Here is a 15,381-nt window from a genome sequence, read left to right on the forward strand (position 1 = left end):
CTATTACTCAAGTTGCTGCCACCCAACATCAAACACGTAAAAACCGACGTATCGTCCAAACCCCGCCGATGGATATGAACAGCCTGTACGTAGTTGCAATTTGGTAGTATGTGCTAAATCATATAATAACAATCATTATAAATCGATATTAAGTAATTTAAAAGAAAAAAAAATCCTTGATGAGGTTGACGGACTCCATCAGCCGTACCATATCCGTGGTCCAACACTCCAAACTGCTGCCTCTCGGCTCACCAGCACAGCCCTCACCGACGACTTCAGGCTGAATTCAATGGCAACATTGAACAATGACCACGTTTGCATGAAACGGGTCAATGTAACGGCCAATGAGGGTGAGGGAAGCGTCTTTGGATAGCTGCAATCGATGCAGCGCGACATCAAATCTAAAATTCAATAAAATAATGTACAATTACACTAAGGAAAATATAAAAGAAATACAGGAGTTAACACTTACAAATAACAGCCAAAAGTGCCGGCTTCGGTTGTCAACCGCTCCACCCCGAAAGCCAACTTCGGCCAGTCGGTGGGGTGGAGGTGCCACTTGGAAACAAATGGGTTGCCCGCACCCTTCCACCTACTACGACTGCCTGAGCCCAACTTGAGAATTGCTGGGCCCAAAACAGTCATCAGAAACTGCTTTCTATAATTAGCAGTTGCGAGCTCCTCACCGTCCAACTCGTCCTCTGAGCTGTCCGAAGACAAGTCAGAGGAGTGTCTGGACGGTATGTTAACAAGAACCCTTATTGGAGGGTCACCTCCAAGGGTGAATTCGACGCGAGTATATGCTATAAAATTAAAACAAAATAATAAACCTAACCTAAACTCGAATTAACGTTCATACGAGTACTTACTTTTCCGAGACACACCAAATACTCCTTGCAGAAATTTTGTGTTTCTACATGGAACACAACTGCCGACGAGGTTGACGTTGAAAGGCATGGTTGGTTTAAAGGCAGCCAACGATGAGAAACCATAAATCACGCTGTCGACATCAACCTCGACTGGATTTAACTTATTGACATCCTCCAAGGAAAAGACAGTAAACTTGAAGTTAAAATTTAAAACAAAAAAACATTATATCCTCAGAAAATTTAAAAACAATGAGCTTGAAAACATCCATAAAGAACGTCATAAACCAATAAATTGCTAAAAAAGCAGAATATTTTTCTAAGTATTTTGATACGTAAAAATCGAATTTTGGACAAGTAGTTTATGAGTTATAAGTATTTTAAGTTAGACAAACGGAGTGAAGTGGTACGGGGTTACCCCGCAAAATGTTTGTCCACTACTCCGTTTGTCTAACTTAAAATACTTATAACTCATAAACTACTTGTCCAAAATTCGATTTTTACGTATCAAAATACTTAGAAAAATATTCTGCTTTGGAATATGAAATTAAAACTCTAGGTTGTCATTCAAAAAAGTAAAAAACTTAAAAAATTATTAGGATAAAAAATATTAAAAAACATTGATATTTTTTTAAATAATGAGTTAGGTTAGGTTCATGGTAAAAAAATCACCCTGTAGAATACTATTAATACTAATATATATTATAATTTAACTTAACATACTATCGTAAAGCTACACTAGTGTACTGTCTTATTGAATATTATGTATTTATTAACCAATAGACTTCATTAGAATTTGGCCGAGTATACATACTTAAATTTGTCCCTTCTTTCTAAAAAGCAACAAAATAAAGTACCTTCCCTTAAAATTACATTAATATTAATAACAAATAACATTTATAGTGTATTAATTGTTTTATAAAAAAAAGTATTCATATCTTGTGTACACACCTATGTATTTATATATTAATATTAAATATCAATACCTACCTACCTGGCTCAGTGGCGTATTTAGGAATTTTGCTAGGGGGGGATGAAATATATAATAATACATCCTAACACCCATAAATTCGTACATAATATACATTTTTTAAATCCCCTAACTTGTTACCTATTGAGGTTAGCGTGGAATGTGGATCAAGGCAAAATAAGAATTAACACAAATAATATAGTATCTAATAGCATTTATTATAAGTTCATACTATCACCAATCCCGTGTTTAATACGATAAACAAAAAAAAAAAAAAAAATAGTTAAAACACAAAATCCAGTTTTCTATTTTTTTGGATGTTCAGTTCATCGATAACCTCATCAGGCATGATCGACCAGTGACATTCCAATAAAGCCAACCCATTAAGTCGGTTCTTAAACAAAGTATATAATAATTACTAATTTATAATTATATTTCAGTATTAAATAAGAAAATTGATAAAATATTTACTTCTGTCATACTATTTCTTAGGTAAGACTTTGTAACGTCACAGAATTTTGAGACTTTTGTATTAGAATATAACATAATATCATTATTATAATCTTATATGTCCACGTCCTTTTATTATATAACTCATAGTATTTCCATAATCTCTATTATTATGCATGCGCTCATTAAATAAAATTATGACAAAAATACTTTTATGTAATACTAGTCCCCTGACCTCCCCCACAAGCAGTGTCCATGGCGTCGATGTCGCAGCGGGCACTCCGCTGTTGCTGCCGGGCGGCGTATTTACAGACCGTAACTGAATTCGGCCAAACGGGTATGCACATCACCCAATGCGCATGCGCGTTACACACCTGTGTCAATTAGATACGTTATCACATTCTTATAATTTTCCTTAGTTAATGTACGATGATATATTATGATCTAAGTAATTTTTATATTTAAAAACTAATTCATATTTCATTCTTCATACCATAAAAAAAAGGTAGGTACAGTCAATAAAAATATAAAATTAGCCTGGTAATTTTGTGAGTTGCAGGTAACACAATAGAATGCTTTTGATTTTCTGCAATTTGGGCGTTGTCCAATCGTCCTCCAACTAGTATTACGTTTTCGCTTTGGAGCATCGGATGTAGTCCCTTTAATTTACTACGCCCTGATACTTCCTTGTTTTTGCTCAGCGAGATATATTCTTCATTGAATTCTTGTAACTGTGCTTGCCTTATTAAACTAGTTTTAGCTTTCTTTAAATACGATACACTTAGATACCGTGCTGTAGTGACGATCTCTCTTGTTCTTCGGAAATCTATAAACTTAAGAAGCCAGGTGACAGCTCTCACTAGTCGACGCCAACTTGAGTAATGTTCGATTGTGAGTGCGAGCTTAACCACTCGTCTTTCTGGTAATTTTTCTTCGTCTGGTAGCATGGTAACTGAATGCTACCAACCCTCATTGCTGTGGCTCAACCACTGTGGTCCATTCCACCATAACTCAGAGACTTTAAGTTCTTGTGCCAATACTCCTCTGGATAGTATGTCAGCTGGATTGTCTGCAGTCCCTACATGCCTCCATTGTTGTGCATTGGTCAGCTCAAGTATCTGATCTACGCGATTCGCGACGTAGGTTTTAAATCTAGTTGCTTCACTTTGGATCCAACCCAATGTCACCGTGGAATCTGTTCAGAGGTAGAAATCTTTGACATCTAATTCCCATGCTGATGCTACCTTTTCTGCCAACTGTGCTAACACCAGAGCGCCTCCAAGTTCTAAACGCGGTATTGTAGCTCCCTTGACTGGTGCTTCTCTTGATTTTGAACATAATAGCCGTGAACACCACTGTTCATTCTGATCTTTACTTCGCACATAGATGCATGCACCATAAGCTTCTTCAGAAGTGTCACAAAATCCGTGCACCTCAATATGATCGCTCATGACTGGCTTGCACTCCCTAGGAATCGTTAACACTCCGAGTTCCTCGAACTGTATGCAGAATCGGAGCCATTTCTCCCTTATATCGTCCGCAATTGGTTGGTCCCAATCTATCTTTATTTGCCACAGTTGTTGCAGGAATATTTTACCTTTAGTGAGTACAGGTGTCAAAAAACCAAGAGGGTCAAAAATCCTGTTAAGGTCAGATAACAATATTCTTTTTGTACATCTTAGACTCTTAGCTGGCATTATAGCTTGATATCCAAGCACATCCTGCGTTGGCTTCCAACATAATCCAAGAGATTTTACTATCTCATCTGCTTCTATTTTGATTATGAATAATGGCTCATTTTCGGCTGCTTCTACGCTTTTGAGTATCTCGGCTGAATTAGAGCACCATTTTCTGAGCGGTAGTTTGGCTGACTCTAAAACCATGCTGATTTGCGACTGTAACATCTTGCATTCATCTATAGTCTCAGCTCCAGTCATAAGGTCGTCCATATAGAAGTCCCTACGTATTGTCTTCGCTGCCTTAGGAAATCTTAGCTTTTCTACTTCAGCTAGCGATGCGAGACACTGAGTCGCCATAAAAGATACTGAAGTAGTACCATAAGTGACTGTCGCTAGTCTATAGATGCGAAGTACCTCGCTTGGTCTCTCTCGCCATACTATACGCTGCAAGTCTTGATCTTCCTTGGATACTCCCACTTGCCGAAACATCTTCTCTACATCAGCAGTTATAACATACTGATGCGTTCGAAATCGTATCAATATGCTGAATAGTTCTTCTTGTACTGTAGGCCCACACATAAGGACATAATCAGTGAGACTCCAGTTGAACTATTGGCCGACCCATCAAAGACGACACGTAACTTCGTTGTTAAACTTGACAATTTTACAACTGGGTGGTGAGGTAAATAAAAAAGGTTATTGGTTACCTGTTCATTGTTGTTTAGCTCGTGCATATGACCTGCGTTTTTGTACTCTTTCATAAAGCTGACATATGCTTCTCTCAAGGATTCATCCTGCTGTAGTCTACGTTCCACGCTTAAAAACCTTGATGTCGCCATCCTCAGAGAGTCTCCTAAATTCGTTACTTCGGATTTTAACGGTAACCGTACCACGAATCTACCATCTTGGTCGCGTTTTGCAGTCTCTTGAAAGTGTCTTGCTGCTTCCCTTTCTTCCAGACTCCTTTTGTTTGATTTAGACAAATAGCAATTAACGTCTTTGCTATTTTCTATGGCAACCCATCCATCTTCTAGTGACTGGCCGACAGATGTAACGTTTAACAGGCATACTGCTCCAACTTCTCCGGTAATGACCCAACCAAATTTGGTATCTTGCAAACACAGCGATCCTGTGCCTAAACGGATACGTCTAGTTTCCAGTATGTCGAAAAAGACGCCACCTCCTATCAGCATGTCTATCGGTCCTGATGAATGAAATAATGGATCAGCCAGCTGTGAATTTAATTCCTTTGGTAAATTCCAATCGGCTTTACCACTCGCATGAGGCGAAAGGTCATCTACAATGGTAGGTAGAACGTGACAAACTAAAGCAAATTGAAATTCCTTTATTCTGGATAATACATCTATGGTAACGCACGCAGTTGAATGAATCCGGTTAGCTCCTATTCCAGTTACTGGTAGTTCGACTTTCTTGCGAGCAAGATTTAACAGCTTAGCCATTTTCCTCGAGACAAAGTTAATTTGCGACCCGCTATCCAATACTACTCTACATGGTCTTTTTTCCCCATAACGGTCCAGTACTGAGACTATAGTGGTTGCTAGAAAGACATGATTAACTCTTTGAGCTGCACAAAACACCTTCGCGCTAGGATTGTCTACCTTTTCGGTGGCAGCTTCTTCATTCACGATGGCTTGAGGTTCTTGCCTTTCGTAGTGTAGTAGCGTATTGTGTCTACCATTACACACGCGGCAGCTGTACCTTGACTTGCACACATCCGCCATATGCATGTTTGAAAAGCAGTTGAAACACAACTTTACCTCTTGAACTTTCTGTACACGGCTTCCCACTGGCATTTCCTTGAACTTGATCACGCGTATATCCGATGTTCACCTGCACAGCATTCATACTTAACGTTATGACTAGCCGTGTAAAGAGCCTTTCTAGGGTGATTATGAGCATTGCTTTTCAAATAGGATCTTTTGATTTCTGGTTTACGTTTATCTTCATCGCTGGCGTTCCGGAGTGTCTCCGAACTCTCCAATGCAACACAACGGCTTGACAGAAATTGCTGCAGCTCACTGTATTTCGGACACTCTGTTGGTTCTTCGCACTTGCCATTCATGACTGGTTGCATGGTCAAGTTTTCTTAGGATAATTGTTATAAGCCATTGATCCCAGCTGATAACTGGTTGGCCTAGTGCTTCAAGTGCTGCGACGTGTGCGGATATGCTTGAATAAAGGCCCTGCAATTCCCTTGCCTGGCAGACCTCCACCTGTGGCGCATCAAGAATCGCACGAATGTGAGATTGGATCACCAAACTTTTGTTGTAGTATCGTTCTTGTAGCTTTTTTATTGCCACATTATAATTAGCATAGGCAATAGGTATGCCCTTGATAATGTCTAACGTTTGTCCCTTCAGAGCTGATCTGAGAAATGAGAACTTCTGGGCCGAAGGATATCCATCATCGTAGTGCACCATTGCCTTATAATAGTCAAAACAAGACTCCCATTCTAGTATGTCACCTTCGAAGCTTGCTAGTGATATCAGGGCAAGTCTAGCTCTTTGATTATGCACAGTGGAACTTGTTGATACATTATGCAGCATCGATGATGTATCTCGTTTCTCCGAATTAATGATTTCTTGCATTTCGGACCGGATGGAAAAATACTCACTCTCAAAAGATGCTCTTTCACGATTAGCATTTTCGTCATCGTCACAATTTAAAAGTTCAATTTCGCATTGGATTTCATCAAACCTTTTGTTTATATTCGGTAGTTCTTCTTGCCTGAATTCTAATAGCGTAATAGCAACCTCCCTCGGATTGAATTTGGTAACAAATGTCTGAATACGTGTTAAGGACGCCTTATATTACCCCTCTCTTCCTAATCAGGTCGCCTAACACCTTCCTCTGGGATTCGTCCATAGCTATTTCAAATATACTTTAAATAATTAGTTTTGGTTATGCCAGAGATAGCTACGACTCACAGCAGTAATTTTTTATACGGTTTGCCCAAAAGCCTGTGATCAGACTCACAATACTAACAATTACAAATCAACAAATTGTTAGTGTATGAAGTGATATCTGAGACGAAATTGATGATAGTACGCGCTGCCGAACAAGTGATAATAACATAATGCACTTCTTTATAAATATCACTAATCTTCTTCTTAATAGGTCGCCGATAAATCCCACTTGGGGCGCTGCCTGTACTCCGCGTTTCTTCCATGACGACCAATCACAACGCTTCCCGTTCTTTTCCGTCGCCGACCACTTTTGCGTCGCCGCCCGCTCGCTCACTCGCGCATCTATTCTCTCATTCTCTCTTTTCGTACTTCGTTGTCAACGGTCGTCGACGACGGTTGACGTGAATATTTTTTTAAATAATTTGTTCCGTATTATTATTATTATTATTATATTATTATTATTATATATAATATAGATCCATACGATATTTCGCGTGCTCGGGATTCAATAAATATTCAAAAAACTGTTTTTTTTTTCAAAATTATTGTTTATATATATATATCACTGTTTTAAACCTATCTTCTAAAATGTTATGTTATTTTACAGTTGTGGAATCAGCATTTTAATAATTAAAAATGCACAAATTGGATGGAAATACATTTTACTTATAGCTAAGAATTTTAGTAGGATTTATTATATAACAATGTAAGTAAGTAAACATACATGTAATCTACTATAATATTCATTCAAGTATGTTGATTTTCTTTATTTATTTATATATATTACTACTATCCTTTACATTGGCTTACACATATTAATAATAAATTGAATTTAAATTCCTCAAGTGGTGTAACTATTCTACTTTATAATATTTTATTATATTAAACTTTATTATTGTGTTTAATGTTATATATTAAAATAATATATATATGTGTGTATGAAAATAATAAAAAGAATTAGGTAGGCATAACCTATCTCCTAAAAATACAATACACATATATAAAAATAATAATGCTATATTATGCTTATTATATATACTTTAATTAATAAATTGTAAATTTTCTCATGCATATGATGTATTATGTAATGTAATTATTTAATTTAATAATTTAAAATTATATATTATTGCTATTATAAATTAACGCACCTAAGCAATAGGTACCTACATTTACATTGTTACGACAATGCATACCATCTCATTTGATCAGCATTTTATAATAATTAAAAATATAAGTAGTTTGAATGCACAGACTGCAATACATTTTACTCATACCTAAGACATAGTAGGAGCTTGATGTGTCAATTGTTTATGACATTGTAATGTAAGTAATGTGCAAGTAATAATAATAATAATAAGTATACTATAATTATTTTTTATTTATTATTATTATTTATTTTTAACATTATTAGTATATATTATAATATTTATATTTTATATTATACAAAAAAAGAAAAAAGAAATTTCAGTGCAATAATGATTGGAATATACAATTTTATGACTAAACACTAAACAGTGTATATAGAAACATAATTAGTAATAAATGGTACAATATAAGGTTTACTGACACACAATTCACACAAATTTAATCAGTTATATTATATTATATTATTATCTAGATGATATTATGAATGATGATTTGTTTTAAAATATAAAATAATATATATAGATATATATGTATTGTACAATAAATACAGTCTATAGTTATTCATTGCTCACTTATAGTAATTATACTATTATAATACACTTATAACATACTATTTGATATATATTATTTTAATAATTAAAAACATAAGTAGTTTGAATTCACAGATTGGATTGACATTTTTCATGTGTATTGCAATACATTTAACTCATAGATCTATTGTCAAACATGCATTTCAACTGGCTGCAACTCGCACACCAGGTGTTAAATTATTTAGATTTATTTATTTACTTAAAAATATATCAGTAGATGTTTGTATTATTTGTATTGTTTCAGAAACATTACTACAAATGATTTCATCTATAAATATGAAATAGAAACACTATAAAAAAAATATACACAAATTATTATAATTTCAAAAGCACATACCTACTATGACCAGTGCTTCTAACTGATTGTCAGTTTTGCTGCATTTGTAATTATATGTTTGATTTCCATGTATTGCTGTCAATGCACGAATTAATTAATTTTTTTTAAATACCTATACACGTACATGCACCTATGTTTGTTTTTGTATTGTTTAGCAAAATCTTTCGTAGGTAAACATAATGAGGTTTGATTAAATATTGTGCCATCGCTAATGATTTATATTTTAAACATACCTATTAGTATATTATTTGTTATGTTAAAAATATAATTAATGACTAAAAGAATTGCAACTTTAATTACAGCGTTTAATTTATGTACTTTAATATTCTTCAAAATGCTACTCATTAAAACTAAAATTGAAAAGATTAAGATTGATTGTATTAAAACCACTTTTAAAACCAAAAAATATAAGCATGTGCAAAACACATATATTAATATATTATATATATATATAATATGATACATTTAATTGATGTTTTATTTAACTGTACTTAAGTACTTATAAACAATAATAATGTCATGATAGGTACACCACACCTACAGGCACTGGCGGCGCCAGGGTGGGCCCAGGCCCAACTTTAACAGTCTCGGGCCCCCCTGTGGCCCGCCCCAAAAATTAAATTTATTTATACTAGAATACTAAAAATATCTTAAGAATAAATCAAAATATGAAAATATTAAGTCATAATAGATGGTGTGAACAACATTTTTAATAGGTGGAAAACTATGATAAATAAATAAAAAAATTATAACCCAAACATTTGCAAAAATTTATAGTTGTAGGTAGTTCATTGGAAAGTTCAGAAACTGATTTTCAAAAAAACCTTTATTTAATTATTATAGATAAAATCAATGCTGAACTGAGAAAAAGATTTTCTAATAATGAATATTTATTGATGGGAATTAGTGTAGGTAATGGACCCAAGAAATAGTATTTTTATACACCTATATCTCAACAAGGCAGATGTTTTGTTAATTAATTTTAAACAAAGAAAGTTTAAATTTATGTTATCAATTAAAAATACTGAAGACAGTATTTATTTTATTATTAACTATAACTATAATTCAATTTATAATTATAATTTTTTACCAAAGGAGGTCACATGTTACTAATATTTCATATTAATTGTTCTGGTTTGTTATAATCATAATAAATTATTAATAAACATTTAATATTATGTTCTTTATTTATAGCTGCTGCCCATATTATTGTAGTTAGGTATTCCAAAAACATTGTGATACATAAAACATAAAAAAAAATGTTGGTAATGGTTAATGATGTACCTACCAAGTATGGTGCAAATACAATTAATGTTTATAATCATTGATACTGCATGGTGTGCCAAATATGGCACTTCCAAAAATATTGATAAGTGACTATTATGCATGGTGTGCCAAATATGGCACTTACAAAAGTATTGATAAGTGACTATTATGCATGATGTGCCATATTTGGTACACAATAAACTTTACATTATAACTTCCAAACTTTTAACTTTAAATTTTTTTTATTATTTTTCCCATAATCAGGGGAAAATTTTAATGAAGTAGATTTTTTTCCAGTCAAAAATAAAAAATCATGCAGAAAGGGGATATATACATAATAAAATATGTTCATTGAACTGCTTATTTGAATTGGTATTACAACATGACATAATGTTTATTGTCAGTTTATATAAGTAGTTTGAATGCACAGATTGGATAGACATCTTTCATGTGTACTGCAATACATTTTACTCATACCTAAGACATAGTAGGAGCTTGATGTGTCAATTGTTTATGACATTGTAATGTAAGTAATGTGCAAGTAATAATAATAATAATAATAATAATAAGTAAACATAAAAAAAAAACAATACATTTCAATTTCTTAGAACATACATGTAACGTTGTATTGATATATGTATTACCAAGTTTAACTTATACCTACCTATACATTGGCTTACACATATTAATTTTTTTTTCCAAGCAATATTTCAAACAGCTTTTAAAACAAGATACAATGTGATATTATTATATGTGTGTTATTATAAAATTAATAATAAATTGATTTGAAATTCCACAAATGTTGTAATAACTATGGTTAAAATATTATAATGCAAAACCTGTGAGGGTACCTTACCTACGACAAGCCAATAGTTACACTCTTTTCGGTATTATTCATTAGCCTAGAGTCCACACAAACACCAGCAGTAATTTGTTTGAATTTATGCTATTCATTATAAATGAGAGGTATATATATTATTTGTAGTATAAGTAAAGAACACCCATGAATAAAAACACTTATAATTATGAGTATGATCATTTTCTTTATTAATCTAGAAATGACTCCATCAACGCAGGTGTAACAAAAACCCAATGAACAGAACGTTGTATCAATACTGATTACTAATTTGTAACTAAACCATATTCTGTTAATCATAAGAGTTTCTACAGCTAACACTTAATTATTATTCATTGTGAATTTGTAACTGATGTAGCACATGCATATATATATATATATATGTGTGTGTATACATGTATACATTTAAATTGATTAATAGTAAGTTTCATACACAAATTATTATAATTTCAAAAACACATACCTACCATGACCAGTGTTTCTAACTGATTTTCAATTTTGTTGTATGTATAATATGTTTGATTTCTATGTATTGCAGTAAACGCACAAATTAATAAAAAAAATGTAAATATCATTACACTACACTACCTATGTATGTTTGTATTTGTATTGTTTAACAATATTTCTGGTAAACCTAAGGAGGTATGACTAAATATTGTGCCACCGTAAATGATTTTCATTGTAATAATATTATGTGAGTACTGATTATTAGGTATCTAATACATTAAATTAATTATAATGTAAAAATACAACTAATGACTATAAGAATTGCAATGTTAAGTACAGCGTTTAATTTATGTATTTTAATATTCTTCAAAACACTTAACACATAATCAATGTTCATTTTTATTATTATTATTATTAGTATATTACTACTTAATGAAATTATAATTGAAAAATTGTGATTGATAGTATTAAAACCACTTTTAAAACCAAATACTATAAGCATGAGCACAACACACAGACATATAACATGATACATTTAATTGATGTTTTATAGGCTACACATATATGCATTTAACTGTACTTAGTAAGTACTTATGAACAATAAAAATGTTATGATAAGATATAAGCTGATAATTTGATAAATAATATTAAACGATCTATATTCTATATGCATCAATTTCAAAATAAAATGTTAACTCGTTTGGAATTTATTGAAAAGTTGGCATACAAAAATTTGCCAGTTGGGTTTTAGTTTGAAAACAAAACTCAAAATATATAATATATAAACAAACCTATTTTTTTTATTTTTTATTATTTTTATAATATTTTGACAGTAATTTTAAATTACATTTTTTGCTACTCATATAAAATATTTAAATATAATCGTTTTTACGAGATACCTAATAATTTTATTGTATTATCACTTGAATTAATATTGTTTTAATAATTTGTATTCAAAGAATAAATATATTCTTTAATTATTTAGTGTAAATAGGTAAATCTGGCACACCGTGCGGCATCAACACTGTACTTATGAACAATAAAAATGTTATGATGTGTACACCACACCCACAGGTGTCTGTATAAGTAATTTAGAGCATTTAATTAGCTTTATGGTACGTTTAATTTCACTTGGTACGCATAGGTCGTTCACAACCATACACCTACATACCTGGGAAGTGTGGTTGCCTTTAAATTGACTACTTAACATTTTTATTCATTTGACATTGGGCTTTAACATTTTCTCCTACAATAATACAAATATTCAATATCAGACTATTGACGTTAGGGGGTATGCCCAGTACCGGTTGAGGACTGAAAGCTAGACACACAATAATTACCGTTTTCGTTATGCATTTATTTTTTTTCGCGCACAAAAGAACCGGGCATGCGACGGTTCAAGCATCCAATCCGCCATACGCAGAAGCCTATACCTCTAAGATTCGCATACGGCGATGATTGATAGCTAGACATTCAATTACAATTATTCGCAATTCCTAATTGCTTATACAGTCAAAACAGAAGCGGGCATACCAGACGACAAAAGACCGCTAGAAGTCACAGTTTTCGGTATGGCTTAATTTCTTTTTGAATTCCCGGTGAAACGATTTTCGCTTTAGCACCACGAAGGCGCCGGAGGCGGCTTCCACAACGCCCGGAATCGAGGCACACGGGCAGCTAGTAAGAATATAATATGATAAATAATAATATAATGATTTTAATAGAACTATAGGTACTGCACGACAAGCTGATTAGTACTTCTAACCTCATGTCGAGGTCACCAAATGTTTGGGCCGGGAACGTAACAATAATAGTTCGTGTGCCCGGTACCGAAATACTTCATACGCAAGAACACTCACGGGATCGCCGAGCACTCTGAGTGCTAGGTAGTGTGCGGTGAATAGGTGTGTATTTTAAATATTGAAATAATGTCAACACAAATTTAATGATATTAATATGATACAATAATATGTTCTAATTAATCACAATAAATAATACCATAGCCAATAGGCAAAAACAATATAATAATATTTTTTGGCAATCTATTTGAGCCGCCAATAATTATATAAATATGGCCAAATAATATGATAATAAATAAATATAAAATAAAACTCACAATGTATTATGACGGAGCACCGCTGGCCAGCTGCTACCTAACCTTCTATAAGCTGCATCCGAATTGCGTGCGGAAAAAAGAACTATGTTTGCCAACAACCGAATTGCGTGCGCGGTTTTTTCGAGACACAGCCGAATTGCGTGCGTGGTTTCTTCATGACAGAGCTGAATTGCGTGCGCATATTTTATTTAAAGACAACCGGTATTGTAATATCTGTATCTGATATGATAGCTATATATCACGGACTACTACACTGGACTGGAAACGTCATGGGAGGCGGGTGACGGGGTAACGGGACGCTTAGTGTCCGCGAGAGAGGTGTAGAGAGAGGAATAAGTACGTGAACTAATCTAGCGCTACCTGGTTTACCACAGGCTTACTATACTTTCAAACGAATATATAATATAGAATGATACGACCACAGATTAAATAAATAATGATACGACAAACGTATTAAACTATAACTTATATATAACTAATTAATAACTGCATTATTATTTATTATTTATTTTTAATATTATAAAATAATAGTTTCATACACGTCATTGAATACATTTAATATATTTTTTTATTTTTCTGAACGATATTTACAATATTTGTCACCAATAATTACTGTTAGGTATTATAAAGTTTTGCATTTTTCTTTTTTTTTGCATTATTTTTATTTTGGTCTATGTTTGAAATCTTTGTGTACTGATGCATTCTTGTGGTAATATAGTATGTTATTATAAAGGTAAGTATCTGAGTTTTATGAGTAACACATGGAAATTTTTTTATCAAGTCTTGTTTTTTGTTAAAGAAATCGTCCACAGTCAATTCAAAAACATCATAACCATCACAAAACTTTTTGAACGAATCCTCTATATCTATCAATAAATGAAACAAAAACATGTTCGGGTGACACAAACCTCCTCTAGATTTCATATTTGTTAGTGTTGCTTCAGGTCTTTTACCTGATTACTTATTGAACTACATATTGCCGTTTCCCAAGATGATTTATTATCATTTGTGACACTGAAAAGTGTCACTTTAATATCGCGATTCTGGCTGTTACACCCAGCAACTGAACACTTACGCATTTTAAAGCTTAATTATTAATAAGGCAACATTTTTAAAAAATTAGGGTAATTTGTCAGTATAATTTGTTTATGGTGATGACTGATAAATTATCTTTATCTTTAGAATTCGAAATGTTCGGATGTAACATAATATACGATGTGTAATAATATGTTAGTCAGTGATTTTCATAATATAATATAATATATATTATGTATAAATGTAAGTCTATTTGGCGGGAATTCAATATTTGGTTAGTGGTTTATCATTGAAGTATAGATGGCGCCAGATTAGCTCATGTACTATTTCCCCTTACTACACCTCTCTTGCGGACACTAAGCGGCCCGGCGGTAAACGTCTCGTTTCCAGTCCAGTGTAGTAGTCCGTGCTATATATGGGTATTATCATTGTATTATCATATGGTATTATGTACTATGCAGGGAATGGGATTTTTCGGCAATAAGATATAAGCTGATAATTTGATAAATAATATTAAACGATCTATATTATTCTATATGCATCAATTTCAAAATAAAATGTTAACTCGTTTGGAATTTATTGAAAAGTTGGCATACAAAAATTTGCCAGTTGGGTTTTAGTTTGAAAACAAAACTCAAAATATATAATATATAAACAAACCTATTTTTTTTATTTTTTATTATTTTTATAATATTT

At 32.8% G+C, this 15,381-nt stretch overlaps 2 protein-coding genes and 1 pseudogene across 2 annotated transcripts; all 3 read right to left on the bottom strand.

Annotated features, from left to right (window-relative positions):
* Positions 1–3: 3 nt before the first annotated feature.
* Positions 4–3,233, bottom strand: LOC149062062 (uncharacterized; annotated as a pseudogene).
* A 252-nt stretch (positions 3,234–3,485) lies between these two features.
* On the bottom strand, positions 3,486–4,454 carry LOC107168017 (uncharacterized). The gene has a single exon (XM_015517271.2). The coding sequence runs from the start codon at positions 4,452–4,454 to the stop codon at positions 3,486–3,488; it is 969 nt and encodes a 322-aa protein (XP_015372757.2).
* Positions 4,455–4,501: 47 nt separating this feature from the next.
* Positions 4,502–5,779, bottom strand: LOC107168018 (uncharacterized). The gene has a single exon (XM_015517272.2). It carries the CDS (start codon positions 5,777–5,779, stop codon positions 4,502–4,504), a length of 1,278 nt encoding a protein of 425 aa, XP_015372758.2.
* Between the last annotated feature and the right edge of the window lie 9,602 nt (positions 5,780–15,381).

This window comes from Diuraphis noxia, unplaced genomic scaffold (genome assembly GCF_037042655.1).
Source record: "Diuraphis noxia isolate RWA-SAM2 unplaced genomic scaffold, SU_Dnox_SAM2 contig0001, whole genome shotgun sequence".
NCBI classification, from domain to species: domain Eukaryota; kingdom Metazoa; phylum Arthropoda; class Insecta; order Hemiptera; family Aphididae; genus Diuraphis; species Diuraphis noxia.

What these genes read in the sequence shown, in the direction of transcription:
- LOC107168017 (XM_015517271.2), bottom strand. Translation starts at nt 4,454, where the DNA reads ATGTTTCGGCAAGTGGGAGTATCCAAGGAAGATCAAGACTTGCAGCGT.
- LOC107168018 (XM_015517272.2), bottom strand. Translation starts at nt 5,779, where the DNA reads ATGCCAGTGGGAAGCCGTGTACAGAAAGTTCAAGAGGTAAAGTTGTGT.